The sequence below is a fragment of the Penicillium malachiteum genome (genome assembly GCF_028827825.1).
Source record: "Penicillium malachiteum strain IBT 17515 chromosome Unknown utg000001l:1.0-8184562.0:1.0-8186909.0, whole genome shotgun sequence".
Taxonomy (NCBI): Eukaryota; Fungi; Ascomycota; class Eurotiomycetes; order Eurotiales; family Aspergillaceae; genus Penicillium; species Penicillium malachiteum.
The window spans coordinates 3,652,186-3,678,793 of record NW_026643094.1 but is presented as its reverse complement, the minus strand read 5'-3'; the positions used below and the strand labels follow the sequence as shown (position 1 = coordinate 3,678,793).

General features: G+C 47.0%; 10 protein-coding genes across 10 annotated transcripts; 5 read left to right on the top strand and 5 right to left on the bottom strand.

Annotated features, from left to right (window-relative positions):
- Positions 1 to 445: 445 nt before the first annotated feature.
- N7483_001385 (uncharacterized protein) lies at positions 446 to 2,257 on the bottom strand (the record flags this gene model as incomplete). Its single annotated transcript, XM_057084822.1, has 2 exons — positions 446 to 2,168; positions 2,226 to 2,257. The coding sequence occupies 2 exons, from the start codon at positions 2,255 to 2,257 to the stop codon at positions 446 to 448; spliced, it is 1,755 nt and encodes a 584-aa protein (XP_056950971.1).
- Positions 2,258 to 3,352: 1,095 nt separating this feature from the next.
- Positions 3,353 to 3,889, top strand: N7483_001384 (cytochrome b5-like heme/steroid binding domain-containing protein; the record flags this gene model as incomplete). Its single annotated transcript, XM_057084821.1, has 2 exons — positions 3,353 to 3,589; positions 3,659 to 3,889. 2 exons carry the CDS (start codon positions 3,353 to 3,355, stop codon positions 3,887 to 3,889), a joined length of 468 nt encoding a protein of 155 aa, XP_056950970.1.
- Positions 3,890 to 4,327: 438 nt separating this feature from the next.
- ish1 (double-strand break repair enhancer MSC1) lies at positions 4,328 to 6,119 on the bottom strand (the record flags this gene model as incomplete). The annotated part of the gene is made up of 5 exons (XM_057084820.1): positions 4,328 to 4,802; positions 4,876 to 5,655; positions 5,722 to 5,869; positions 5,926 to 5,976; positions 6,035 to 6,119. The coding sequence occupies 5 exons, from the start codon at positions 6,117 to 6,119 to the stop codon at positions 4,328 to 4,330; spliced, it is 1,539 nt and encodes a 512-aa protein (XP_056950969.1).
- Positions 6,120 to 7,207: 1,088 nt separating this feature from the next.
- On the top strand, positions 7,208 to 8,236 carry N7483_001382 (putative glycosyl transferase family 8 family; the record flags this gene model as incomplete). Its single annotated transcript, XM_057084819.1, has 1 exon — positions 7,208 to 8,236. One exon carries the CDS (start codon positions 7,208 to 7,210, stop codon positions 8,234 to 8,236), a length of 1,029 nt encoding a protein of 342 aa, XP_056950968.1.
- Positions 8,237 to 8,875: 639 nt separating this feature from the next.
- On the top strand, positions 8,876 to 10,111 carry N7483_001381 (ankyrin repeat domain-containing protein; the record flags this gene model as incomplete). Its single annotated transcript, XM_057084818.1, has 1 exon — positions 8,876 to 10,111. The coding sequence occupies one exon, from the start codon at positions 8,876 to 8,878 to the stop codon at positions 10,109 to 10,111; it is 1,236 nt and encodes a 411-aa protein (XP_056950967.1).
- A 769-nt stretch (positions 10,112 to 10,880) lies between these two features.
- N7483_001380 (PQ-loop repeat-containing protein) lies at positions 10,881 to 11,955 on the top strand (the record flags this gene model as incomplete). The annotated part of the gene is made up of 3 exons (XM_057084817.1): positions 10,881 to 10,948; positions 11,008 to 11,265; positions 11,334 to 11,955. 3 exons carry the CDS (start codon positions 10,881 to 10,883, stop codon positions 11,953 to 11,955), a joined length of 948 nt encoding a protein of 315 aa, XP_056950966.1.
- Positions 11,956 to 12,327: 372 nt separating this feature from the next.
- N7483_001379 (nuclear transport factor 2 family protein) lies at positions 12,328 to 13,294 on the bottom strand (the record flags this gene model as incomplete). Its single annotated transcript, XM_057084816.1, has 6 exons — positions 12,328 to 12,435; positions 12,519 to 12,617; positions 12,687 to 12,758; positions 12,842 to 12,906; positions 13,061 to 13,078; positions 13,288 to 13,294. The coding sequence occupies 6 exons, from the start codon at positions 13,292 to 13,294 to the stop codon at positions 12,328 to 12,330; spliced, it is 369 nt and encodes a 122-aa protein (XP_056950965.1).
- Positions 13,295 to 13,600: 306 nt separating this feature from the next.
- On the bottom strand, positions 13,601 to 15,983 carry N7483_001378 (SWAP/Surp domain-containing protein; the record flags this gene model as incomplete). The annotated part of the gene is made up of 2 exons (XM_057084815.1): positions 13,601 to 15,030; positions 15,092 to 15,983. The coding sequence occupies 2 exons, from the start codon at positions 15,981 to 15,983 to the stop codon at positions 13,601 to 13,603; spliced, it is 2,322 nt and encodes a 773-aa protein (XP_056950964.1).
- Positions 15,984 to 16,477: 494 nt separating this feature from the next.
- N7483_001377 (uncharacterized protein) lies at positions 16,478 to 18,326 on the bottom strand (the record flags this gene model as incomplete). Its single annotated transcript, XM_057084814.1, has 6 exons — positions 16,478 to 16,711; positions 16,804 to 16,932; positions 16,992 to 17,173; positions 17,255 to 17,643; positions 17,734 to 17,777; positions 18,015 to 18,326. The coding sequence occupies 6 exons, from the start codon at positions 18,324 to 18,326 to the stop codon at positions 16,478 to 16,480; spliced, it is 1,290 nt and encodes a 429-aa protein (XP_056950963.1).
- Positions 18,327 to 23,504: 5,178 nt separating this feature from the next.
- Positions 23,505 to 25,610, top strand: N7483_001376 (uncharacterized protein; the record flags this gene model as incomplete). The annotated part of the gene is made up of 1 exon (XM_057084813.1): positions 23,505 to 25,610. One exon carries the CDS (start codon positions 23,505 to 23,507, stop codon positions 25,608 to 25,610), a length of 2,106 nt encoding a protein of 701 aa, XP_056950962.1.
- Between the last annotated feature and the right edge of the window lie 998 nt (positions 25,611 to 26,608).

Sequence of the window (26,608 nt, the reverse complement as noted above, 5' to 3'; positions counted from 1 at the left end):
CGCAATACATTATTATCCCTCATTCCATACTTATATCCTACTCCTTATGATATCTTCATACGGTCCAAGACTTGGACTTGCATAGCTCTGGTCTTTGTTTGAAGACTGATCGATTCTACTAGAGTTTTCTAGCTTGAATGCAATATCAGATACGCAATGTTGATTATTGAATCTTCGTACAACATTATATTCCAGGAAAGGAGATCAAAGGCTTGAAACGCACCAGAGAAGACAAAGGCACAGAGGCAAGCTAATAAGCCGGGTATCCGAATGAGACAAACAAGGAAAATACGCTCAAAATTTGAAAGAAGAAAAGGAAAAGGACAATAAAAAGGCGCAAAAGAAGAAAAGGTAGACAAAATTTCGCCAGGAAATATTGCAGATTTGATTATCCTCCAGTTTCACTTGAATCAAATAGGCCCAAATGCCAACCTGGAAAGGTTACTTAACTGGTGACCCGCTTAATCCATAGATTACTTCCATCGCCGTTGCTGTTCTCATCCAAGCGCCTCCACGCTCGACTGATCTTCATTCCAAGATCATGCTCCTCTCGCTTGATATCTGCAATCTCATTCTCCATGCTCTGAACGGTTCTTTTCACTTCTTCCTTGGCGGCACGATCATATGCAATAGCAGTAGGTTGGATGACGCGGGTCAATTCTCTAATCACGGTTTCCAGATTGGCTCGACGTTTCCCAAGATCATCCCGTCTGGTCTCCATTGCCTGAACTCGACTCACGGAGTCCTTTGGAAGATCCACGGGTGTTTTTTCCACACCGGTTGCCTCTTGGGAAGCCTCCGCTGGGGTCGGTTTTCGAACAGGCTTCTTTGATGTTGGCATAGAGATGGGGATTGGGCGCCGACGGGACATGATAGAAGGAGTCTCTTCCGTAGACTTATCTTCGCTGCTCGAATCATATTGATGGGTAGCATCCCTAGGACTATCTCGAGGACTATCGCTTTGACTATCCTGTGGACTGAAACCAGGAGCAGGACTGCCAGATCTTGGCACGATTGTGGCACCACCGAATTGAACACCAGCAGTGAACCGCATTGTATCAATCGATGTATCAAGCCTTGGCTCTGGCCTGAGCGCTCGTTGTTCGGTTCGCGGATTGTGTTGTTGGCCCTTTGCTGGGGCTGGTCTCTGCGGCAACGTACTTGGACCGCCGGCAGTGATCGTCGTCACGGTTGTCGGAACAAACCCGGTAAGAGAAGACCTTCGTGTTGCGTCCGTGTTGCTGGCGCGTATGGGGCGCTTCTCATGCTGGCCGCCACGTGATGCCGATTTTCGTCTCCCTCTATGAGCGCCATCTCTTAACCAAGGCTCGGTGTCTTTGAGTGGAGGGCCTTCAGTTTTAGAGAAATTGGCAATTCGACTGCGGGCTGCCTGAGCGATTTTCTTGGAATGGAATTGCTCACGACCCCAGTTGAGGAAGCTAGATGTGGAGCCTATAGGTTTCTGGGAAGTGGTATGATGTGATTCCACTTGGCCAATTTTCCCAGGTTTAGCCAAGGTAGGTTCGCCAGAGTGCGCATCCCATGGGGCTGCTTGCGCGTGAACTGGTCGCTCACGGATTGGAGCCTGGTGAGAGCGACTGACACTTGGCTGTTCAAAGTCTGGTTTCCCATAATTAGGTTCCCTGAAACTTGGGGTCTCAGGATCTTTGCGCTCATAAGCAGGACCTTGGAGAGGGGACCGATTGAAATTCGATCTATCGTTCTCGAACTTCTCGTACTGAGGCTCTCTGAATCTAGGAGGCTCAATAGCTGGGTCTAGAAAGCTTGCTTGTGGAACAGGTGGTTCTTCATCTGCCGGAGAATACTCTACCTCTCGCGATGGTATCTCCTCAGGCACTCCAGATTTAAAAGCAACCGCTTTTTTCTTCGATCGTGGAGGCGATACCGTCAAGGGAGGAGCATCGACATTCATTTTACTCGCCGTCAAGTCACCGAAATAGTCTCCTGTTGAGATCTTTCGCTCATGGGAAATTGTATTGTTCGATTCCTCGATCGGCGAGACACAAAAGCTGCTTCCACTGTCTCTTACACCTAATGTTGGTGACGCCATGGGAGAAACGGCCGAGTATCTCTTATCCTTATAGTCCCCCGAGATGTCCGACGGCCTGGTAACTGCAACGGGGATACGGGAAGACGATTCCGGCTGTCTATTTGATAGTTAGACATGTTTCTAAACTCGACCGGTAGATACAGGTTCTACTCACCTGATGACAGATGGAAGATCTCTGGAAGTCATGTCTGTCTTTGTCGGAAATGTCGAAGTCGAGTTGGTATCCCCCGAGTTGTTATCAGCTGATGTGGGGTTGCCCAACGCGCGCCTTGGACGATTCAGGCCTCCCTTTGACCACATATTAATCCTCAGTGAGTTGGTTGACGATGTCGTTGCAAATTGTCGAGGTTTTTAGGATTGGGCAAAGAAATAAGCAAACGGGAAAAATCAATAGCCCTGAAGTTGATCGTGATCGACTCGCTGAGATTAGGAGAACAGAAAGGAACGAGAGCAGGGACACCCGGGGCTTGCCGGATCCAAGTAATAAAAGGTCGATGACCACGGGTGCCAGCACTGGAGAACAAGGTAAAAAAGATGAAAGAGAAAGAAAAGAGGAAAATCGTCGACCCCCAAAGCCTTACCAGGCGCTTGGAACAAATTAAAATGGGGGCGATTGAGGGTGGAGTTGTCAATAAAGCTTTCTTTATTGGGGGTTCCAGACGTGTTTCATATTTGGGCTTGTATTGTTTTGACTTATTTAGGATTGGAACTCTCCTATTCAATCATTTTTGAATCAAGATCTATATATAGGGTGTCAATGTATCAGGAAGCGCCTTATAGTCACTACTAGTATCTAGTATAGGTGTTTATATCAGTTATCGCAATCCCCACATTTACTCCAATATGAGTGCCTTATACCAGTTGACAGATCGTAGAACAAGTGTTATCAAATGATAATTCAGTAAATCAAATACTTCGTTCAAGTAAGAATAAATTAAACATTTAATTGAGAGAAATAAAAACAATCATATAGAATGCTGTAGAATCACGTGGAGGGCTATGTCATGGTGGGGAGAAATGATCTCCGCACCTGGATTGTTCTACACTCCTTCCGAAGTTCCTCTCGTCATCACACTCATCAGCCCTAGAGTGTACCTCGGGAATCTATACCAAGATGACTGCTGCCGGTACTTGAAATCTTAAAAATCCTGCCATCTTACAGACAATTACTAACATAGGAAAAAATCTATAAGACGATGCTTTGCCCCAGGCTGAAGTGTACGTGATCTTTCTCACGCCACGCCCCCAAAAAACACGGCCCAAACTGACCCAGCCAACAGGATGTCTATCGCCTCCCCAATCAACCTCATTCTCGTTTCCCTTTTCGTCGTCTTGCTTTTCTGGCACTTCAAGCCCAAACAGCCAATCGAGCTTCCGCGTGGGCCGCCACCGACCGTTTTCCGTACCTATATCCCCAAGACCTTGATTGAGTTTAACGGCGAGGATAATCGGCCCGTTTACCTTGCTGTCCGTGGCCGTGTCTTTGACGTGAGCCCAGGCAGGAATTTCTATGGACCGGTAGGTGGATTACTTACTGTCATAGTGGAGACTGAGTGATGGAAAGCTGACCATTGGGTTGATATATAGGGTGGTCCGTACGAGAACTTTGCTGGTCGTGATGCATCCCGAGGACTGGCTCACCAGAGCTTCGATGAGGATATGCTGACAAAGGACTTGTCGGCCCCATTGGATGACCTCAAGGACTTGGATGCGGATCAGCTGGAGAACCTGAAGTCATGGGAGGAGCGCTTCTTGGAGAAGTACCTCGTCGTTGGCAAGTTGGTTGCAGAGGGGGATGCTGAAGCCCCGAAGTCATGATCTAGGAGTCATATTAAATATCTTGGAAAGCTAAAGGACTCGGATGACTTGGATGCCAAAATTGGAGAAACTCATTGGATTAGCATTAACATCACCTGCTTGTATTTCGGGATTTATTTCTGAATATTCATGAATTGCATTGCAATCGCCCGGTAGCAAAGCAAATTGCGCCTATAAATAGACCGTTGAAACGGTTCTTAGGGAAATCGTTTACTTTTGAGTGACAGCATTGAAAACTACCTTTCTGGCTATTGGAAAGGATATCCCATCCAATGGCCCCCAAAGTCCCAATCAAGGAAAGAAAACAAAATATCAATATAAGGGAATTTCATCTCATCGTGACCGAAAATTAAGCATTGCAGGATTTCAAAAACCTCATTGTTGCCTTCCGTTGCTCCAAAGAAAAACATACTTCCTCCATGTTCCATTTTAGCTCCTTTACAGTTCAGCGCGGAGGCTTTGAGTCTTCTCAGAGACCTTCTCACGGACCTTCTCGGCTGCTTCCTGGCCCTGTGCCCGACCGCTGGAAGCTCCGATCTTCAATTGCTCCAAGGCCCACTGCAAAGTGTCGACAATCTTCGCATAAATAGTATCCTGGGGGTTGTTGGTACCGTACTTGAAGTACGTGGTTTGCCGACGAGCTGCAGCGCGCAGCTCATTGATACTTGACCCTTGGTACACTGGGATACCATAAGAGTCAAGGTACTTCTTCAGATCTGAGTGTGACCACTGATCAAAAGTAGTATCTTTGGCAGAGCCGGTAGCTTGGGCGGCGGCAGCAGCAGCAGATGCGTATTGCTCGCCACCGGCCTTAGAGGCTTTGGCGTAGCCGGCTTTAGCATGCTCGACCAGCTCCTCACGAGATGCATCAGCCTTCTCTGCTGCCTTGCAGTTCAATGCAGAGAGATATTTACTAACGAGGGCATTAGCCACGATCTCTCACCAACCATGCGTTATGTGGTTAAATATTCGAAGGGAAAACTCACAATAGATGCTCCGTATCCCAAGTATCAAAGTTGTACTCGTTCCATCCAGTAGCTGCCTTGTGTGCATTAGCACGTACAAAAGCAATAAGCTCATCGCGCTTGCTAGGCTGAGGGACGGGGACACTACGAGCATCCAAGAAAGCCTTGAGGCGAGAGTCTGACCAGGTCTGAATAGCAGCCTGGAATTCATCATCGGTCTTCAATTTCACATTCTCAGTAGCACGCGCATACTCGTTTCCAGCCTTGGTAGTAGCAGCGCCAAATGCTTCCGAGGCAGCAGAAGACGCACTAGCAGCTTGATCCAAAAGATAAGCACGGTGCTTGCGAGAAAGAGCGATAAGCTCATTACGCTTTGATCCTTGTGGAACGCGCACATTGTGTTCATCAAGGAACTCCTTCAGCTTGGAATCAGACCAAGCATTGAAGAGTTCCTCACTCAGCGAGGCCTTTGCGGCTTCGGCGGATGCAACGGCGGACGCAGCGATAACACGTGCTTGAAGACTAGCAATCCGAGAATTGCGACGGAGAGACGCAATCAACTTGTCCCGAGTTGTGGGCTGGGGAACAGCCCATCCACGCTCGTCGAGCCATTCCTTGATATCAGAATCGGACCATTGCTCGTACAACCAGTTACCGGGGTAAGCGGCTGTCTCGCCGACTTTCTTTGCGATAGCTTCGTAATTTTCACGGGCAGTCCGGATGAGGACATCGCGCTTGCGAGGTTGAGGGGCTGGAATTCCGTGGCGATCGAGGAATGCCTTGAGCTGGGAGTCAGACCAGCTATGGTAATATTGTCAGTACTCATTTCAATTCGGAGGAACATGAACGTGAGAAACATGATCCTACCTATCAAAAACCCATTCTTTGGCACTTTGCAGCTCATCTGAGATATGCCCAGCAGCATTGCCCAGAGGTTTCTGAACCTTGGTATCCCAGTTGGACTTGACCAAAGTCTCCAGATCCCTACGGTCAGCGGGACTAGGATGAGGGATATCTGCTCATGTTAGTTTCAGATCATAGATCAAACTTGGGTCTCATAGTCGTGCTTACCATGATCAGAGAGCCATCGCTCAAGTTCCGTCTCATGCCATTTATTGTATACTGGGAGATAGAATTAGCATTGTATTATCAATGGCTATACCTGAAGTCATTTCCATACCAGCTTTGCTCCACCAGCTGGAAGCTCCTACAGCCTCAGCAGTTGCGAGAAAAAAGACCAGGCCAGTGGCCAGATGAAATTTCATGGTTGGTGTTGTTGGATTTGGTGATCTTGAAGCTATAGACCAGGATCAGTATCACGTTGTGGGGGAGCACTACCTAGTGGAATTAACCTACTCAACAAATACCAAATACTGAATTCTGGAGAGTCAGTCAGAGAATTAGTTGAATCAGGCGCATAGATGTATTTAAATACCAGAGCTCAGATCTCGCCTTTCGAAGGGGAAAACAAGCAGCAGGGATGATCTCGCAGTGACGTAGTTGGGGAATTTGCTTGGTTCCCCGGCCAAGAAGTGCATGATTCATCGAGCACTTAAGTCATCAGCTTCTTTAATAGTAAAAACCTGAGAAATTCTAGCGCGTCATCTGAACCCTTGAAAAGACCTTGGTCTAGGTCAAAGGCAAACGTGCTAATATAACGGGCTTTGACTCACTGTGGTAGGTGTTGGTTCCCGATTTCTGTCTCAACTGTACGGATTATACGGAGTAGAGCTCCACATTTTTACTGTTTTGTGACACCTTGTATTTCAAGTTCTCATTTTCCAAGACTTACTAAATGTATGCATCCTCAGGATTTGAACCAGCACTTGGCCACCTCCTGCAAATGCACTCGCATCTCGTATCTCGGTTGCCCACACTAAACTGATCGCGGGTGAGCCCAATTGGGAGTAGGTGCGAGGATGGGCACATTCCAATGTTTCCATGCTGTCATTGGTCTTGCTATAAACAGCAAAAGATCAGGTTGAATCAGGTCCCTTGATGATTGATGAACCTATAATATGCTGAAGCACCTTGATGCTATTCCCAGCTATTTCTAGGGACGATGTTGATGCCTCGTTGCCTGAATTTACATCCCGCCAATCAGCACATGGTCTTATACATCCGCACCAAATACGACCTTCAGACCATAACGCCGGATGCAGCTCAGATTATACAAAATTCAGATAATCATGACAAGGCGATCACTACCTGGAGCAATCAGTGTAGTTAAAATGTTACATGGGTTTATGGTCCTACTTAAGTGGGAGTGCTAGCACCAGCATCTCCGAGTCTATCGCAACTCCTACCTTACCCCAACCCACATGGCGACAACTCGAAGCAAGCCACAGCCATAATGCACGAAACTGGCCGACCAGAAGAATTTATGAGCAAAAAGCTCATCTCTTTTTGCTTATTGTCAATTGTGTTCACCATCGTTCTTCTATTTGGAACGCCGATACCACCACCTACTGGTATAGATGGACCAGCCAGTCCCGTACCGGCAAGCACGAACCAACTTGAAGGTCGCTATGCGATTACAACTTTTCTAGGATTGCGTGGGGATGGAAAGGGCCAGGGCGATGACTCGGATACGGAATACGTTAATATTCGAACACTGGTGTACCAGTTACTTCATGCCCCAAGCACCAAGCTACATGAAGTAGTCCCGATCGTCGTCCTCGTGAATGAGAATGTGCGGGAAAGCAAACGTCAAAGACTCCGGGAAGATGGTGCTACTATTGTGGAAGTTGAGACTATCTCTAATGATCGTTGGGGTGACATGGCGACCAGGCTGCGTATTTTCGATCCCACAGTTGTGCCCTATGAGAAGATCCTTTTCATCGATGCCGAGACTGTTTTAACCCTTCCGATCGACAAAATCTTCAATGATCCCAGTACTAAGCAGATTTACGTTGAGCATGATTCTCAAAATGCGCCAGACAAGGTGGATCGACTACCAGAGAAGTTCGTCATGGCGGCATCACCTGTGATGGCTAGAGATGTCGGATCGGACTCGGCAAGAGCAGACATTCCATTCTGCAACGGGCTCTTCTTATACTCACCTTCCAGAGATCTGTTCAGCTACTACCAAGATTTGCTTGGTGAATCTGAGCTGTATCACACGGATGATGAAGGTCATGATCTGCTGAATTATGCTCATCGCCGGGGAGGACCGATGCCCTGGCAGAATCTGCGTGGATCGTGGTACTTGAACTGGCCTGGAGATAATGATTTGAATGGGAAGACACCACTGTTGCATACAAAATGGCAGGCTCGAGATGGAGAGGCGTCATACTCTAATAGTGCTGTGGGTAAATATGCCCAAGCGCGGAGGTGGGAAATGGAGGGATACTGGATTGGAAAGGATGAAGCTTTCATGTAGAGTGGCTCATCTTATGTTCATGTTATGTTCTCCTTCACGTTTGTTTTATCATGTATAATCTCTTATAATATCCGTGAACCAGTATTCAAATGTTCAAAAAAGTTGTTTTCTGTCGAATGTTCTCTCGATACCTTGCTTTGAAATATTCTCCTCCCAATATTACGGCTAGTGGTGGTCTACAGCTGCCGAAATTTTGCACCTGGACAAAAGGAGTCTATCACATGTGAAAATTTTAACACTTGAACGATATACAACAGGTAGGCACTAAAAGCAGGGCAAGAACGCACATACATATGCACTAAATTGAATTGTTGATCAAGGCTCACCTGAAGAGGGACAATAGAACAACAAGTTGAATGGACAGTCGAACTCAAATCAATCCCAAAGTTAAGATCTTGCGAGAATGGTATTGAGACTCTGATTTCCCCTTTTGCATCTCTCGCAAACATACACTGGTCTAAACCTGGAGCCTTGAAAGTGAAGGTCGACTTCCAAGGTTGACTTCTCTCGCCCAATCTGAACTTTCCTCTTCTCTCTTCAATCACATGTCTCCTCCGGTCTCTATTTCCTTCAACCCAGTCGGTCTTTCAGTCTTCTAAAGAATCACCAAACACTCGACTTCCGACAAAGAACTTCAATATGTGGTCAGAAACTTCAGACGAAATTTCACTTCTGAGTTTGCCAAATGAGCTATTGCTTATGGTCGCGAACGAACTGACGGAAACCTGCTGCATCAACGCTTTAGTGCAGGTGAACCGACGATTTTACCAGCTACTCAATCTCGAATTGTATCGTCACGACGCTCGGAACCGCGATACGGCCCTTCACTGGGCTATCCGAAATGGCTCTCGAAGGACCGCCGACGTGGCTATTCGTGCTGGATGCGATATCGAACGATTCCTAAACAACACCACCCCGCTTATGGCAGCTGCCAAAGCGAAGACCCAAGCGAAGAAGAAGAAGAAAATCAACTTCCTCAAGATGCTACTTGAGAAAGGTGCCAACCCAAATACTCAAGATAGCAGAGGACGCACTGCGCTCAATTTCGCTGTGCAGAATAACAACAATGATCGAATTCTTGTTCTTCTCGGAAAGGGGGCAAATCCAAATACACAGGACGTACAGGGTAGCTCACCTCTGCACACTCCACACCTACTCCCAAAGGTTGTGGAGACTTTGCTGACATATGGCGCAAATCCATCAATCCAAAACCACCGGCTGGGATCACCACTGCACGTCGCAGCCACTCAACTGAACCTGAGCGTTGTCAGGTCGCTTTTGAAGGCCGGTGCAGATCCCTCCGCTCTCGACTATGACGGAAAGTCCCCATTGTTCAATGCCATGCTCCACCAGGATAAAGGTCTTGAAATCGCCCGTGTCTTACTCGAAAATGGTGCCAACGTGCGTCGCTCCGAGGAAGCAGTGCCCGGACCCCAGCCTATTCACTGTGCGGTTCAAACAGGACATATCGCAGGGATACAACTTCTATTGGAATTTAATGCCGACGTGAACGCCCCAAGCCATACTGGGGAGAGCGTTCTTAATATGGCGGCATTGACCGGAAGAACTCTGCTTGCACGGTATCTTGTTGCAGCAGGAGCTGAGGTTGGAGTGGACAGTGACGGCAGAAATCCTCTTCATTTGGCTCTTGATCATGAAGATGGGGTGCTTTGCCAGCTCATACTGGAGAACGACCCAGATCCTGATATCCGGGAGTTGTTTAGCAGCCTCTCTATTGAAGACTATGACTGCCCACAAGCCGTTGAGGTTCTTTCTCGCAAGGGACTATCGGCCCACCGGATGAAGAAAATCTTGATGCAGCCACCGAAGCCACAGGAGACAACGATGACCTCTATTCCCATTCCTTCGTCCTAGGTCTTATTTGAGTGCTTTTATGCTTAGCATCATTAGCTCGCTATCACACATGGTTACTATTTCTACCAATGATATGGCTCTTTTACTATTGTCAGCAATATTAAGCCGTCGGCGTGTTCCTTCTAAAATTTACTAGAGATATCTCCTTGCTATACCTAGACAACAGTAATGTGCATAGCATAGCACTGTGTAAATAGTGTATGGGTCTTTCAGAGGAGACCGTGTCGTTGGCCTTAAGATCGGATCTTCGGCTTGTAAAGAAGCTTGGTAGGTTAGTAGCTTGTGAGAATCTTCCATGATAGATCGTGGCTCAATATTTGCCTTGGGTAGAAATTCTGAATCTTTTTTTTTCAACTATGAAATCATCCACAAGTTGTATGGAGCAGATCTAAGAATGTAAGATTGATTCATCCTTGGATGATGCTACACGTGATAAGCCTATCATTCCTAAAAAGGATTAGCGCAGGAACCCACGGGTAGTTATCAGTTTGCGGGGACCTCGGACTCACTCAGCCCAACTCAGCCTGCAGAGTCAAGCCATCCATGCTATATTCGGATAATATTCCTACTATTCTATTGTCCATGGAGTCTTGAATCTCCTGTGTTCAGACTGAACTACTGTCTTCTTCAAATACCCATCTATTCAAGTTGTCATTTCCCGCGAATACCTCTTCCTAAGCCTTAATCCCTTATATCAGAGCCCTGGAGAGCTCGAACGTCATCTCAAAGAGCAGATCGCCATTGGCAGTCTATCTACCAAACAGAGCTCATGGATTCTTTATCACCTATCTGCCGTGAGCTGGCCTCGCCTGGGGTCTTTCAAACTGTTCTTTCAGTGTATGTTCTTTCTTACCCATTCATCCCAACTGAGAACTAACGCATTACACCACTTCCAGTTTGATCATTTTTGGCATCTTTGTTTCCTATTTACCACAACATATTCGAATCATTACTCGTCGAAGCTCGTTTGGTATATCACCCTACTTTATACTGCTGGGTTTTACTTCTGGTACATCTGCTTTTGCCAATATCCTCGTGTTTCCCAAGACTGCCCAGGATGTCGCTTGCTGCCATGAGATCAGAGGTATAGCTTGCTTTGCAGGGCTACTCGGTGTCTTCCAGATGAGTATGCAGTGGCTTTCCTTCTTTTTAATGTAAGTGGGGTACATTCTTTCCTACATGAATTAATCTTGTTTGAAGGCACGCTACTAACTCTAACTAGTCTACTCCTCTTCGTCATCTACTTCCCCAGAGCCACTTCTCCCACCAACCCAGTCGCATCCGTCTCTACAAACCCTAGCGGACCAACACACCGTACTGCAATCTCTATCGCTGCAATCTGTGTTCTCCACGCTGTAGTCACAGTGATAATTTCCGTCGCACTCGCTCTTCGACAACCCTCCGCTCTCGCAGCATGGGCGAATTTCCTTGGCATCTTAGCTGCTATCCTAGCATCCATTCAGTACTTCCCACAGATATACACGACCCTCCGCCTACAATGTGTTGGAAGTCTGAGTATTCCAATGATGTGTATTCAGACACCAGGAAGCTTGGTCTGGGCAGCAAGCCTGGCAGCGCGAGAGGGTCTCAAGGGCTGGAGTATATGGGGTGTGTTAGTAGTTACAGCTTCTCTGCAGGGTACCCTGCTGATGCTGGCGATCTACTTTGAGTATTTTGGTCCAAACCGTCACCGCAAGGGAAGTGTGAGTGGTGGGCCTGGTGACCAAAATGGTGCTCAATCGAATGGATTTACAGCATCTCCAGAGAGGTCTGAGGCCCCAACGCAGAGACCTATTTCAGCTGGACAGCCTTCTGAAGAAACACCGCTGTTACAAAGTCAGTGATAGGAACTTGAATCACCCGCTGTGTAATAGCTCAAAGTGCGGCTGGTCCGCATGAACTTACAACTTACAACTGTTATACGCCGTCGTTGGCATATATACACACATAGAACCCAAAGAAATGAATCAGCAATGAGAATCTAGGAATCAACGCATTCAAGTTAAAGTGCTAGTAGAGAGTAGACATCTAGAGATAAGAATAGAATTTCATTTCTTTTATATTCGATTGAAACCCATGGAATGAATCAAGTGGACTTGTGCATTCAGAATGGCTTAGCAGGCCTGCCTATCTCATTTCTAAAGCACATGGTTTCCACACCCCCAAAGGAAGTCCTCCATCATTGCGTCGTAATAGCTTCTCCTTTCACGGGTTATTTAACCCATAACCAGACGGAAAACATCGTTCAGGACAAAGAAGCTGCCCTGGTCAGGCATGAGCTTGAAGCACTGAGTGTAGTTCATGGGACGCTGCTCCTCATCGACCTAGGTAGAACCGATGTTAGCATGAGAGGTTAAGAAGGAACTCGAACCCAATTGGATAGCTTTGGACTGTATTCTTCACATACCAGGAGAGCACCAGTAACAAGGACAACAACACCGTCACCGTGGGTAGGCTGAGCATCCAGGGTCGCAATCTGGTGGCGAACCTGCTGAAAGGGCAGGCTCTGTCATAGACAGGTTAGTTAGATTATTTATTCTCGACAAGAAAATATGGATAAAAAGAATGGACGAACGGTCAGCTTCTCGACGATGTCGTTGGTACCCATGTGCGAGCTGGTCTCAAAAGTGAGCATGGAGTGGTCCCGCTTTATAAAACAATCGTTGTTAGCACTTGTAATGCTTATTGCAGAATACTCGTAGGGCTAGACTGAGGGGTATATAGTCTTACGTAGAGGGGTCCAAGAGCCGCGCGGTTCTCATCGAAAGTGTTGTAGTAGAACTGAACGAACTGCTCTGTAGTATACGACAGTATTGTTAGATAGGCTCCTTTTTCATCTATTTGAGGGGATGCTTTGTTGCAACGCCCAGGCCCGAATTTCGCCAGCGCGGGGTGATAATTCTGTGCGGGCGCATGCGGATTCGAGAGGTGGACGAGGGGAGAACATACGAGCGATCTCGGTGAAGTCTAAAGCAATTCATACTGTTAGCATCACTTTCACTGTTTGTTTCAACCATAAGGACTTTTCCCCATCTGGTCGTGGTGTAAGAGTTGCAGGCGCAACCAGTTCACATTGTGCAGGGGAGGTATCATATCCTGGACTCAACGTCCCTCATGCAGTGAACTGAGCGGGGTGGGGGATGAGAATGGTGCTTGATGCCCATTGTCCTACATACTGGACATTTTGACGGTAGTTTACGAAACTTGCGACTGTATAGATCAAGAAGGATGTGAGAGATTGTCTTTGTTGACGCGGGAGGGGTTGTAACCTGTGGGGCACGAATTCTGCCGGCTAGGTGCCTCAGGCGGCAGAATTCTATGCGCCCAGTCTACTATTAAATCTACCCGATGATCTCACTTTGGGATGAACTCATAAGTGAGATTGGGAGGAATTGGGTACAAGTAAGCTGCTCTTTCATGTATACATGTGATAAGAGTCTGAAATTTAATTGGTATCATTCAATTCATTAATATACTTTATCGCTCCACTCATTCGGAGTCTGACGCAAACATGTCTTCAGCTTTAGGGCGTGCCTTTCGAGGACGTCGAGATGTCAAGTCTGGGCCCCCGGGCTCTGCCTCGATTTGGGTATGTGTTTGATCTGCAGTATTCTCTTCGCCCAAATTTGAGTTGTCATCTTCCATGGCTTCGCCATCCTCGAAATCTTCGAGGTCGCTATCTTCCATTGGAACACCATCGATGTCACTCATGGATTCGTCCTCAAGGACATTCATCTTGGTCTCAATCAGACCAGCGTAGTTTGCTTCCAAGTTTTCAGGCACATTGTCATCGTCCACGGCCTTCCATTTACTCTTTCCCTTAGAGAACGCCGCAGCTTTCTCCAGCTCGGCTTTCTCTTCCTTTTGCAACTCGTCTTCGCTGAGCGGTGGCTGTTCAAACATTTGAACAAAGTGTTCATGGCTGTCTTGTGGGAAAACACACCATCCTTCCCACAGGTGCAAAAGGGTACCGACACTTCGCTTCCATTTCTCAGCTTTCAATCTTCCCCAGCTGAGATCCTTTTCGAGTCGGCCGAGATGCTCGAAGACCTTGTGGGCGCGAAAAGCAGATTCGAAAAGCTGCCGGTATCGCCATGCATGACGCATGCCGCTGGTTGCTGACGAGGAAAGAATATCAGAGACAACATACAGCCCAACTAATTTGGAAGAAGATAAATCCATCAGAGGCTTCGACGAAGTGTTGGCGCCGTCCTTTTGGACGTTTCCTTGATCTGCTTCAGCCTTTTCGGATTCTCGATCAGGGTTAGCACCAGTGTAGACCAGTGGATTCAAGATATTTAGAATAATCATATCCACAACTTCGTCGGCCCCAGCACCAGCATGTTCAATGGCAAAAGCAGTGACCCGTGCTACATCACCTCGCCGAAGCTTAGCATGAGTTGTCGGCAGTCGCGCCAAAAGATGAGTGAGCTTGGCTTTTTGTAACGGATTCATGTAGCCGAGACCATCTTGTTGGCTGGTTATTCCCTCCGGTGGAGGTCCACCGCCGTAATTTCGTCTCTCATCTTCGTTGTCTGAGTGCTCTTCATCGGATGAGTCGTAATCGTTCTCAGATACAAATTCTTCAAGCTGCGTGGTGTATTCGAATTTGATGTGAGTATCAGGAGGAAACCAATCTGGCTCGCCCTCAAAAATTGAGGAAATTCTGGTATCAAAATTTTTGCGGCTAGACACAGGCTGGGTGACGATTTGCCATAGCTTCCAGCGATAGTATACACCACCGAGGCTCCGTGCATCCCAAATCCAAGCCCATTTCTCTTCCCTCTGCACCTCCGGTCGACTCATCAGTAATGCTTCGAACTCAGGGCCATATTGAAGGAGAGATTCCAGAGTCTTGTGGATTAGCCTGAGCTGCTTTATATCTGAGGGCACTTTAACCTCGACCCGAATAGATGGCGCTAATCCCCCCGAGATTTGGTCCATATGAGCTCGGGGGCGCAAATCCTCCACGGTGAGAACCCGGTGGCGGGGCACGATTAAGACTGCCTCCATGTGTTGTTGGTTGGATGTTCTTGGCCCCAAATGGAAGTGATCCAGTAGAGGAGCCAAGAGACGCTGAAATATTCGAAGTAATCGCCGCAGAGGAGAGATGCCGAGACAGAGAAAGATAGTACCCGCGACCCAGGTACTTATTCTGAAGTGCGCTAACAACGGTATCAATATCTGAGGCTGCAGTATCACTAGCAAGGGTGACTATGGCCGCTGAGGATTTTCGTTCTGTTGGAGTTTGACTGGATGGACGTGTGATGTGTACATTATCGACAACCAAAGAGGACGGGATCAAAGATTTGATCACTGATGGAGAGGTTCCAGGGGGTAATGAAGCCAGCTGCAGCGTGGGCTTAGCAGCAGCTCTCTCGGCTTCTTTGGTGTCGGTTTTGCGATAAGTTTCGTCCTCAAGTGTGCTATTGTATCCAGGAGGGCCGGATGAGACGGCAGTTGTTTGATCGAACCCGAGGATACCTTGGGCGGGGTCACGGTTGCGTGAGAGCGGCGTAAATCCTTCATGTGTGCGTTTGCGAGACAGCGATTGTGGGGAGGGTCCTAAGCTACCTGGGCCACTACTGCGAGGACCGGAGCTTGTGAAGTGTCGCCGCGCAGGTCCCCCTCCCAATCCACCACCCCGGGCACCAAATGTAGTCTGTCGCGCATCGAAGGGCTTTGAGCCGACCGGAGAATCATCTTCGAATGATTTAACAAAATCCTCGTAGACTGCTGCTGTTTCGGCTTTCTCCCGAGCGCGTTTAGCTTCGGCTTCGGCTTTCTGACGCTCAAATAACGATTTCTTAGGCAACGCGGAGAGTTTGGCGGAAACATCAGGGAAAGCCTTCCCCTTCAAATCATCAGGCATGATGTGCAAAAGCTGCTGCTGCAGCGAATCGAAACTCAGCACGTAGTGATAGGTTGCTGTGAGGATGTTGGTCTCCGAAAGGTGCAGCTCGAGTCCTTCCTGATTGGGAATCTACCGGGCGGTGAGGAAAGCGGTCATCTTATCGTCTCATTTGTCCAGAAATTCAAAGTCTTTTGAGTCTTCAACAACCTTGGAAGTTGGAACCGGAGCAACAGCTAATCTATCGAGCAGATTAATTACAGTTTACGAACTTGAATTAACAGTGCCCAGGTGCTCTAGGTGAAATTTCTACTTATCCAAAGCAGGAAATCACATGATCATCCAGCGCTTGTTGCCATCCCGACCAAGCACAGAGACCACTAGTATGTTGGATCCATTGAATGAACTCGAATCTTGAGGTAACATACGTATACCGAAATCATCGACCTTGGAAGCTTTTCTCGAGTTTCCTGGGTAGTCCTTATCTGCTAGTTTTGCTTTCCCACTGTCCAATCTCAGTTGACAGCTTTGTCTCCCTCAACCGTCTCAACGTTCGCAGTAGCGGGCTTGCTCTGAGTGCCTTCTTCCAAGGTAATATTTTTGCCCAGTGTTTTCGTGACGTTCACCTCGGTATCACGATGCAGATCCATGACGTCTCTCTTATAAAGATTGACATATATAGGGAAGCTTAGAGCGAGGATGTAACCCATCATAGGAATAACCATGGATGTATGGGCGCTCACGTTAGTCTGCAAGATATCAAAACGTCAGCATGCCCGAGTTCAATGCCGAATTTTAGAGCAACTGAACGGCTCCAATTATACGAAGAGATAAAACATACAACGATGGCACCCATCATAGGAGGAAAGACCATGCCACCAGAGATTGCAGCAACCAGTAGTGAGCCACCAAGCTTGGTATGTTGACCTAGACCACGGAGGGACAATGAGAAGATCGTTGCGAAGCAGAGCTAATGGGTCAGTTAGAGGGGATGATCCTGATCGAGTTGTTCGTTCTGAATGCACTTACCGACTCAAAACACAAAACGAGAGTAATCATCACGATAGAGGTTGTGCCCTTGTTCACTATAGCGAGAATAGAGAAGAGGGTACACAGAATAAAGAAGACAAGCAGCATAATACGTGGCTTAAATGGTTTTAACATCATCAAACCACCGGAAACAAAACGCATGAATGCGTAGAGACCTTGTGCTACGGAGAGCAAGTCGGCTAGAGAAGATATCCACCGTCAGAAAGTGACAACTGAAATCAAGGGCATGACCCAAAACTTACAACTTTTCAAAGAGCTTCGACCAGCCTCTTCACAGAAATTGATAAAGTATCCAGTAACGGCTGCTTGTGCTCCTACATAGCAGAACTGACTCCATACACCAAGAAACAGGGTGTACTGTTTCCTGAATGAGCCAGGGTCCGCACGACTATCCGCAATCATGCTCTCCAACGCTGCTTGGTCGGCATCAGTAATTTCTGGGAAAGGTGCAAGCCAGAAGAGGATGATGAGGAGAACAACAAAGCAGGCAATGGCGAGGTAGGTCCATTGGACATTCTTCAACCCAGCTTCAGTGTTCACTGTGTTTGCAAAGAAGACGCGGGAGGCCAAAAGTGGGCCAATAAAGGTACCAACTCCCTGAACGGCTTGTCCCAAGTTCAATCGGATCTCGCTATAGCGTGGAGGGCCACAAATGGAAAGGAACCTAGATTTGGAGGTGTCAGATGGGGTTCGCAATGTATGATGGGATCACAAAACATACGGATCAGCAGCGGTTTCCAAAGTAGATAGACCGGCCCCAACAACCTAGTAGAAAGGTCAGTTCACAAGCAACGGGTGAGTGTTATAATCAAATGTCCAGGTGTATTGTTTACTTAAACATGCTCCCGCAGAAGCCTCCAAATGACTTTTTTGTTCCACTTGGCCAGCAGAGAAGACATCCAACGGCCAAAACAGAAAGACCTGGTTCATCAGCATAACTAGCCAAGAGCTCTATGCGATAAGGGATTTTAAGAAAATGCTCTAATCGGTCATAAAGGTCACTCGAAATCCATACTTGCGACAGATCCATCCGGAGATCGTTAACGGACAAAGAAAGTATGCAGCGAAGTAGGATGCCTGCAATCCAGAAGACCTACCCGCGGTGGTATTGAGGACGTCCTGGAAATGCGAGTTCAAGGTATCCAATAGACCATAGCCAAATCCCCAAAGGAAGAATAGAATGGTAAATATGAAGGTGCATCCTGTTAGCTCGTGATCACAAGACTCAGCACCAAGCTCGGCAATGTACCCAAAAGTTTGGATACAAAGACTGTCGCAATATGAAATTGATTGCCGATGTGACAGTACTGTCATCGACTGTGATTTTTCGCTTATAGCAACCCATGGTGGATCGGCTTTTGGAGTGGGGAATCCGGGGAAAGTTGATGGCCCACAGAGAAACAAGTGCAGATACGAGGGAGAATGACAACAGTGGGCCAGATCTTTGCGACCTTATACAATGGTCCTCAGACTCTCTCCAACTCCGCATTTAAGGCCAACATTGCTTCAGCATCGGGATAGTTTGAAGCGAAGCATAGCTTGACTTATGATCACCGGGCGTTGGTGGCGCCCGGCAGTCGTTTTCATATTAGGCGTTCCCGTCTGGGCAAAATTGCTTGGGGAGTTAAGCAACCAATAAAAATGGAAGGGCGCAAATTAGCCTTTATTTGGAAATGATATGTATTGGGTACAGAGAATATCCATGGACTTTTTAGTGAACTCCGAACAAGGTCATTCAGGGCAGGGTTTCAAGGTTTGTGGAGAAGCTGGGGATGTGGAGCCGACATCCCCCCAGAGCCCTCTTGAACCCCATTGGAGACTTCACAACTTGGACTCGCCCTAGTGTGGGGGGGAAAGGTGTGAAATGCCAGTGTCTGTACCAAGAAGGAAGGCACCCATGCAGAATTCTCTCCGTTCTATACTGTGTCCATACCACATACACGTACATGGCGCTCAAACTCCAAAGAAATCGGGAATGATCTACTGGTGGACGGACTCTACTAGCACATTATTCCCCTCCAGGCTAAGTGCCATGGACGCGAAAGCATCTCTCAGCAATTATTCGTCGTACATTCCCAGACCAATCATTTGAAAGCCGCCCCTATTCATCTTCGCATGATCCACCACTCGTAACTCCCGACGTAACTCTTGATGCATCGGAAGAGTATTCCTTTCGGAAATCCCTACGCCGAATTTCCAAATGGTAAAATTTGGTGATTCTGTAGGTACTTCCCTTCAGCTTCACCACTGGCGTATGCTGGAGCCTTCAAGTTTTTGGAGCTTGTGTTCATATCCCTCAACTTGCTTGAAGTGCTCAAGCGTTATTGATGGTTGGATGGATGATTTTAGCCAATTCAGAAGAGCGGTAGTCGGTTAGAATGGAATTCCAATGCAACCTCTCCAGATTGACTGTTTTGAGGGGAGACCCTTGGAAATAGTCAGAGCCCTGGTGCCCAGGCCTCTTCGCTTCGTCGATAATATGATCAAATTGTCTACGATTAGTACTTCACCTCTCCTGAGGTCATCAATTGATCAAACATTGAACATTTGAATGACTCGGAGCATTTGAGATATTCACATGTGCACATGTGCACGTCACGGTCCTGCAAACATTGCACATGAACTTGAAGGCATACTGGTACTATGCAGTACACCACCTAGTACGTGCACACATGTATATTTGAGCCGCGGCATACCTACACATGTACCACCTGGGCAGTTCAAGTTGACGTACACATTGATGTATTATGGATAGGTATACTCTATGTACTAGTAGTATTCCAACATTTTGAAGGTTACTATCTCCAGCCCCGGGCCTGGCACCTGGGCATGTGGCGGCTAGTATAGTCAACATTTGAACTATCAAGTACCACCGTGACATGTGCAGGGACTAGTACCTAGGCACTACATATGTAGTACATATCAATGGATGCACATCTCCACAGGTACTAGCCCCAGGGCCTGGAGTAGGTATTCAATTCAATTTTTTGTGGACGATATGATTTGATCATTACAACCTTCAAATGTTCAACGTGAACCTTGGAAGTTCCAAGCTTGGGTTCAAGTTGGAACTTGAAGGTTTTATACTATTTCGCGACTCTCCATGTGCTAGGCTATTCAAATGCATGTGTTCATATTGAGATTCAAGTCGACTGGTTGGACATCCATTGAAATAGTATTCAATGTTCCATGGTCGAGATTAGGTACTAGTAGTGAAAGTAGTAAGTCCTCAGGCTGCTAGTGCCAGGTGGTATTTAGTAATTGTGCATACACAGCAACCTTAGAACATACCTAGGTAAGTGCTATTAACTTGAACTTGAATATACCTATATAATATAAGATCACTCAGCCCTGCCCACATGTGCAGGAGGGCGGTATGAACACTACCTAGTAAAGCCCGAGTCCATAGTGTACACATGGTAGTGAACGCACGTGTTCGTTTCTAAAATTGAGTATATTATTCTGAATGTTTAATTAAACTCAATTTACTAGTAAAGAATAAAGAACTTATTTACGGAACATGAGGACCATATATATAAAGATCACTGGACTATTATTTGGCTATTGATCACTAGCGCCAAGAAGGTTGTGGAGTTAAGAACTTAAGAACACGGGAGGCTTGGAGGATGTGGCCCACTCAAGACACGGCACGGAGTATAAGAGATCGACAAATTAGTCCGTACTATTGATGCGTGATGGCCATTGTTCTACTTTCAAATTTTCGATAACCACGGCAGTTTTCTCATGGGATAGATAGCATAGCAACATGAATAGCTCTCCATCGGATAATCTATCACTCACAGAATGCTTACTACTCAGCCTTCTGCAGCCATGGCTGAGAAATGTCTCAAGTTCAAGGTTGATCACAAGGCGTCTTTTTTTCAGCTATAAAAGAGACTGGCCGGGTTCCAAAGGTCACTCCAAGAGATTCAACATACAATACATCCATAATGTGTTTCCCGAGGTCGGGGCTTGCTTGTTCACCTCGGCCAACGTGAGATCATAATTGGTTTGTTGGCTATTGATAATTGCACAAGGTGAATCAATCTTGGAAATATTGGAATAGCTTGAAAAGCCTTGAGTTGTTTATTGAAAGAAAGCCATTCAAATGTTTACATGCCTCTGCCGTCATGGTAGACTTGCCTCAAGACTCGGATGTATGACTCGGGAATCGCAAAGGACAAAGAGAAGGAAATACCCACATGTGTAAGAGCTTCGTACTCCGAGGAGCAACCCATTAAATGTATTCATCTCCAGGTCAACCACATATCTTCATTCAAAGAGATAAGATCTATGACAGATTGCACCTGGGCATCAGGAAAGACGAGAATATAGTCGACTAGGTACTACTCAAATAGAGCAGAAATTCCCGCCAGTAATCAGATGTGGTCAAACGTTGCGGACTTTCACGCATTTGAGAATACCATTCGGTTGACCAGCCTGTAAGGCACTTCTTTGAGAGTTCGATTTTGACATCATAAACAAAATTGGACATGCAGATATCGTCAAGGCCTGAGGCACTAAATATGGGGCTCAACGATAGAACCTTGGACTGGAACGTATTACTGGAACAAATTATTGATCTTAGGCCGGTCAGCTCATCTCTGAAAATTGGGTCGGGTACGCTTTCCCGCACGATAGATCGAGCAATCGGATTGGACGGATAGTGATGAGCCTTGTGGACCCATGATGAGAAGGAACCACAGGACATGGTCAACCCAGGGGATTCTAGATTAGCGAAAACAATGTCGAATGGAAACAAAGAGGGCTGGTTCTTAACACGTCTTGGTGTTACGCGCGGTTCAGGCTGTTCTTGAGTCCCGTGCTGAGGCCAGCTCACTGCATGATCAAGAAACGCAATTGTCGAAACGCAGGAGTTTCATCACATCACCAATCAGTCAAGGAGACTCAACAATCGTCTTCATGGTGACGGGGATTCCCCGAGTAGCCTAAACTAGTCTTGGCAAGAAGTCCGTTTCGTTCTAACATTGTAGAGGTTTTCAGGGTTTCCATGGATCCTTGACCTGATGTAATACTTTCCCCTACCGTGGTAGGTAGCGAGTCCTCCACCGACGTAATTTTCGCGGCGGGGGCTCCGACCAGGGTCGAGCACAGGTTCGCGGGAAAAAAAGGAATTAAAAACTTGGAAGATAATCATCTTCCAGGGTCGATATATGTACAGTATCAGTTTCTGTAATGCCGCTGCCATGAAGGATTCCAAGGTTATTCATCTCAGGGCATTTTGTTCACAGTGCTTCACATACACGTACGGGTAACATTTAGCCCGTTCTGAGACAACATTTTCCTCGTTTAGAGCCGGGCATATCCGCTGGCCAATCTTCATCAACCATGATTGGGGCCAGTCTGATGCCTTGAAATCCCGAAAGAAACCACCAGATTGGGGGTTTGAAGGGTGAATTTCCAAGTTCCAACCGTCCTGCGGGTTCGAAATTCATCTCTTCTGTATTTATGTATTAAAATGACCCGAAGGTGAATTCTTGCTCTTGTTGGGCTCTGCAGGGGTGTGGATGCCGGTCCACAATCATACGGTATTGTTGTCTGGAGCCCTCCAAGTCCAGGCTGGAGACATTGTTCCTGTTTGGGCTGCAGGTTGAGATTCCAGACCCCGGGAAAAGACCGGAATTCGCATGGTTCGAGGCTGAAGGGTGTTGACAATTTGCGATCTGATCAGACTAGAGTTCAGATCAAAGAAGATATACTCCATAATTTGTATATCCTGATGTTTTTTTTTTCAACTAACCTTTTTGAGTCTGTTTATTTTTTTTTGATAGCCCTTTCTCTCTCTCTCTTCTCTTGCCGTTTTCATCTAGAGTGGGTGGCAATGACCCAAGACCCACCACACGCAGCTGGAAAGGTGACTCTAGTCGCTAGTCTGGTCGCCCTAGTGGCCGTAGCGCTGATGGAGGAGTACCCAGTCGATCACAGTCCAAAGGGTCTTCCCTTCATCATGGGGAAGAAGAAGAAATAAGGGTCTCACAAGATATAGAGATGAAATATTAGAAACCTTTTCCCCATTAAAAATAAATCCCAGTAAAACAAAAAAGAAGTAGTTGAATATAACATTTTCCCAAATAAGATGAATGAATTTGTTTTGGATGTGAATCCTTTTTTTTTTTTCATACCTGTCATTTTCAAGGTTCTCCCGTACAGAAACTCTCACATTGCGGCGCCCCCTCCCCGACCTTGTATTACGCCCGTCACACTAAGTCTCAAACTTCAGTCCCTCCCCTTCCCTCCTCTCGCTCTCTCACCTTTCCACCCCTTCTCTAATCCAACCAACAACCTCCACCTCCCATATCTCAACAATATCCTACAAATAATTCCCCTCTTCCGTTCAATATTTTCGAGGAAGAGCTCTGCGAATTTTCTTCCATTTTTGGATCCGCCCATCCCATTCGGGGGTGAGCCTGTTACCCGGATTGAAACGAATTCAACGAGGGTGGCCCGATAGGGCTGCCAGAGCAGGGGAATATGTCTGGACACATTTCACCCGATCATTCTCGCTCGGCTTCGAGGTCGTCTCAGACCCCACGGTTATCTCAGGGACAGTATGAATCGATGCCTCGCCACTCCCTCGGTCGCACGTCACGCCTATCCAACCCCAATGTCTTCTCCGACGAATACTCTTTAGAACCCATCGATCTCGATCAAATTGAACGCGCCGCCAGTCCCGACTCCATCGCCTCCTCAACAACATTAACTCACCCTCCTAATAAATCTGCTGGTGCAACTTTAACGGAAAATGCCGCCGACCCTTTCGCCGATGACGCCCGGGTATCCTTCGAGGAACCCCGTCGATCCAGTTTACCACAGAAAGGAGGATTCTCCAACAACCGTAATTCTGTCTCATCCATCAATAATGCTGCCTTTGCTGTGCAAAGGAATCAAAGCGTTTCCTCCCGTTTCTCTATCCCCCGCGCTCTCAGCCCCTACACCGGTGCGACCGGCCCCAGTCATCCATATTCAATGTACCCTCAAGTCGGGGTCAGCCGTACCAACAGTGTAGCCAGTGTCTCGACAATTCGTCCGCATGATCGACCGCTAGGCGAAACCAGTGGTCCCCAACATCCTTATGGGATGTACGCTCAAAATGTTGTTGAAGAAGGGATGGACGATGATATTCCGGTCGGCTTCAATGGGCTTAACACCTCATATCAACCGCCTCCTAGCCGTCGAATTGATGACGTTGGCGATATTATTGGACCGGATGGGCATACAGAACCACTTCCTCCTTATTCACGATATCCCGCGGGAGTTGTTCCAAAACCACCTGGGGTAGAGACCTTGGCAAATGGAACCCCCACAACCGTCGACATTCATCTGCCACCCGATGAGCATCAATTGAGTTCAACTTCAAGAGAGCCAATCTCAAATACATCCTCAAGAGCCCTAATCTCCGGTGGATCAGAGACTAGTGAGCGTAATACGGCAACGGCCGCGGCAGCAGCCGGTGTCACGGGAGCCACCACATTAACGGGCATCATGGCTTTCGAGGAGAAGCTGAAGCGTAAAGGAAAACAAACAGCTTGTTGCGGCCTGCCGGTCTGGACGCTCGTCCTCATTGTGACGGTAATGTTGATTGGAGGTTCTATTGGAGGTGCCATTGGCGGTGTTCTTGGCACAAGGAGAGCTCAGGAAGCCGACCGGAAAGCAAGCCAGTCGCAAGGTCCGCATATTGTCACTGTGACTGCTTCACCTCAAATGGATTATTCCTCGATAACGACCACACCAACAAACTACTCGCCAGCACCGACCGGTCACTATAACATTGACCCAGTCTTGCAGAATTACTCTCGCATGTGTGTCGTGGACCACGATATTAAGGAGGTCTGGAGCTGTCTTGAATCAACCAATGATTTTGAGGTTTACATCGCAGGTTCTAATGGCCAACAATCTATTGTTTTCCTTGATGATTCCCCAACGTCAACTTACTCATATGGTGCCCAGCAACCTGTTCTTCCAACTCCCACCCAAAATTTGAGCATGGTTATTGATACCAGCGAGGCGTATCTTGGGCCTGCTCTCTTTTTCTGGTCGTACTTTGACAAGCTTGTGATTTTGCCCGAGGATGCGATTGATCCATCCACCGTTTCTAAACGGGATGATATCACAGCAGAGAGCTTTTCATCCCACATCCAGCAAAAACAGACTGCTCAGCCTGGCGATAAGCCGTGGTTCTGCTGGTGGAACAGCACGATGCTGGAATTCTTCCTGTATGTCAATCGAACTGCACACGATACTTCATATGATGCGACTGCTGTCACTGGCGGCAACCTTGCAGCGAGCATGGCTACGACCAACGCCAAAGTCAAGCGTGATGACATCACCCAATATCCCCGGATTGTCAAAATGGAAGAGCGACGAAACCACCAAGGCGCCACTTCGCCATACTGCCAGCAGATGCAGGTGGAAAGCAATGGTCAAATCCAATCCATTCCAAGCCAGGTTTATTCGGTCCAGGAGGTTGAACCCACCCCAACAACCACAGTATCCAACACTGCCTATGGCGCTGATCAGACATATACTGCAAAGGCACAATGGGCTACCCCGTGTTACTGTGTGGGAGTATCTGATTAGTCTGATTCCTTGGCATTTTGAGCGACTTCGCATTATTGTTCTATGTGGTATTTTCTTTTTGACACACCGGCACGGCGTTGGTTCTGGTCCTGAAACTTGCATTGGCTTATGTGCACACGATCATCTATATTCTCTTTGTGTGATTCTATTCTGTTATATCTCACGGCATTTCTCCCTTCCCTTCGCAGGAGACTCATTCTTCCTTTCGACCCATCTCCTGATCATCTTCTGCCGTCTTTTCTATATCTCCCTTTCTTTTCTCTTCTTTACCCTTGCTGACCTTCGGCATGGCATCCTTGTGCTTTGGCGCAAGTTCTCTTTCTTCCACTGGGTTATATATGGGTCTATTTATCATGGAGCCTGGTTTTTATTAGCGTTCATATTTGGTGAATTGGTGCGATTTGGGTATATTGGGAAATCAACTGTTGTCATGTCTTGGGCTATCTGATCCATATTTATCTTTTCTTTTTCCATGTCATCTATGATGTATACACACCATCAGTGTCTCCTTGAATCAAAACACAGAGCAAAGAATTATATTCATCTAGACTCTGTCTTATTTCAGTCACTTTACTTTTCTCAGCCCCACCTAGCCATCTATGTAGTATGTGTCACTTATGGTGTAGGCAAGCAAAGACGTGGATGGTTTTCAAATGTTGTCTTGAGAATGTCTGTGGCAGTCAATGCTAACGTTCAAATCACACAGTTTATCACCTAGAGCATTGAGGTCATGCCCACGGCATCCATGCCAGTGGATGCGATAGTCAAGCCAACACCTCATGTATTGGTAGGCGTCCTCAAGCCTTTCGAGAATTTAAATTATATCTGAACTCTGGTCTTCGGCTATTTTAAGGGTTGAACTTACATTTTACAAGGGTCGTATATCAAAGAGATTCTCTAGGGTTTGCTTGCTGGTTCCTGACATGTTCGCTGCAAATGACCTAACTTAAGTCCCTTCTCAACTGAAATATCTAACTTCCAAGCTTTGATTTGGAATG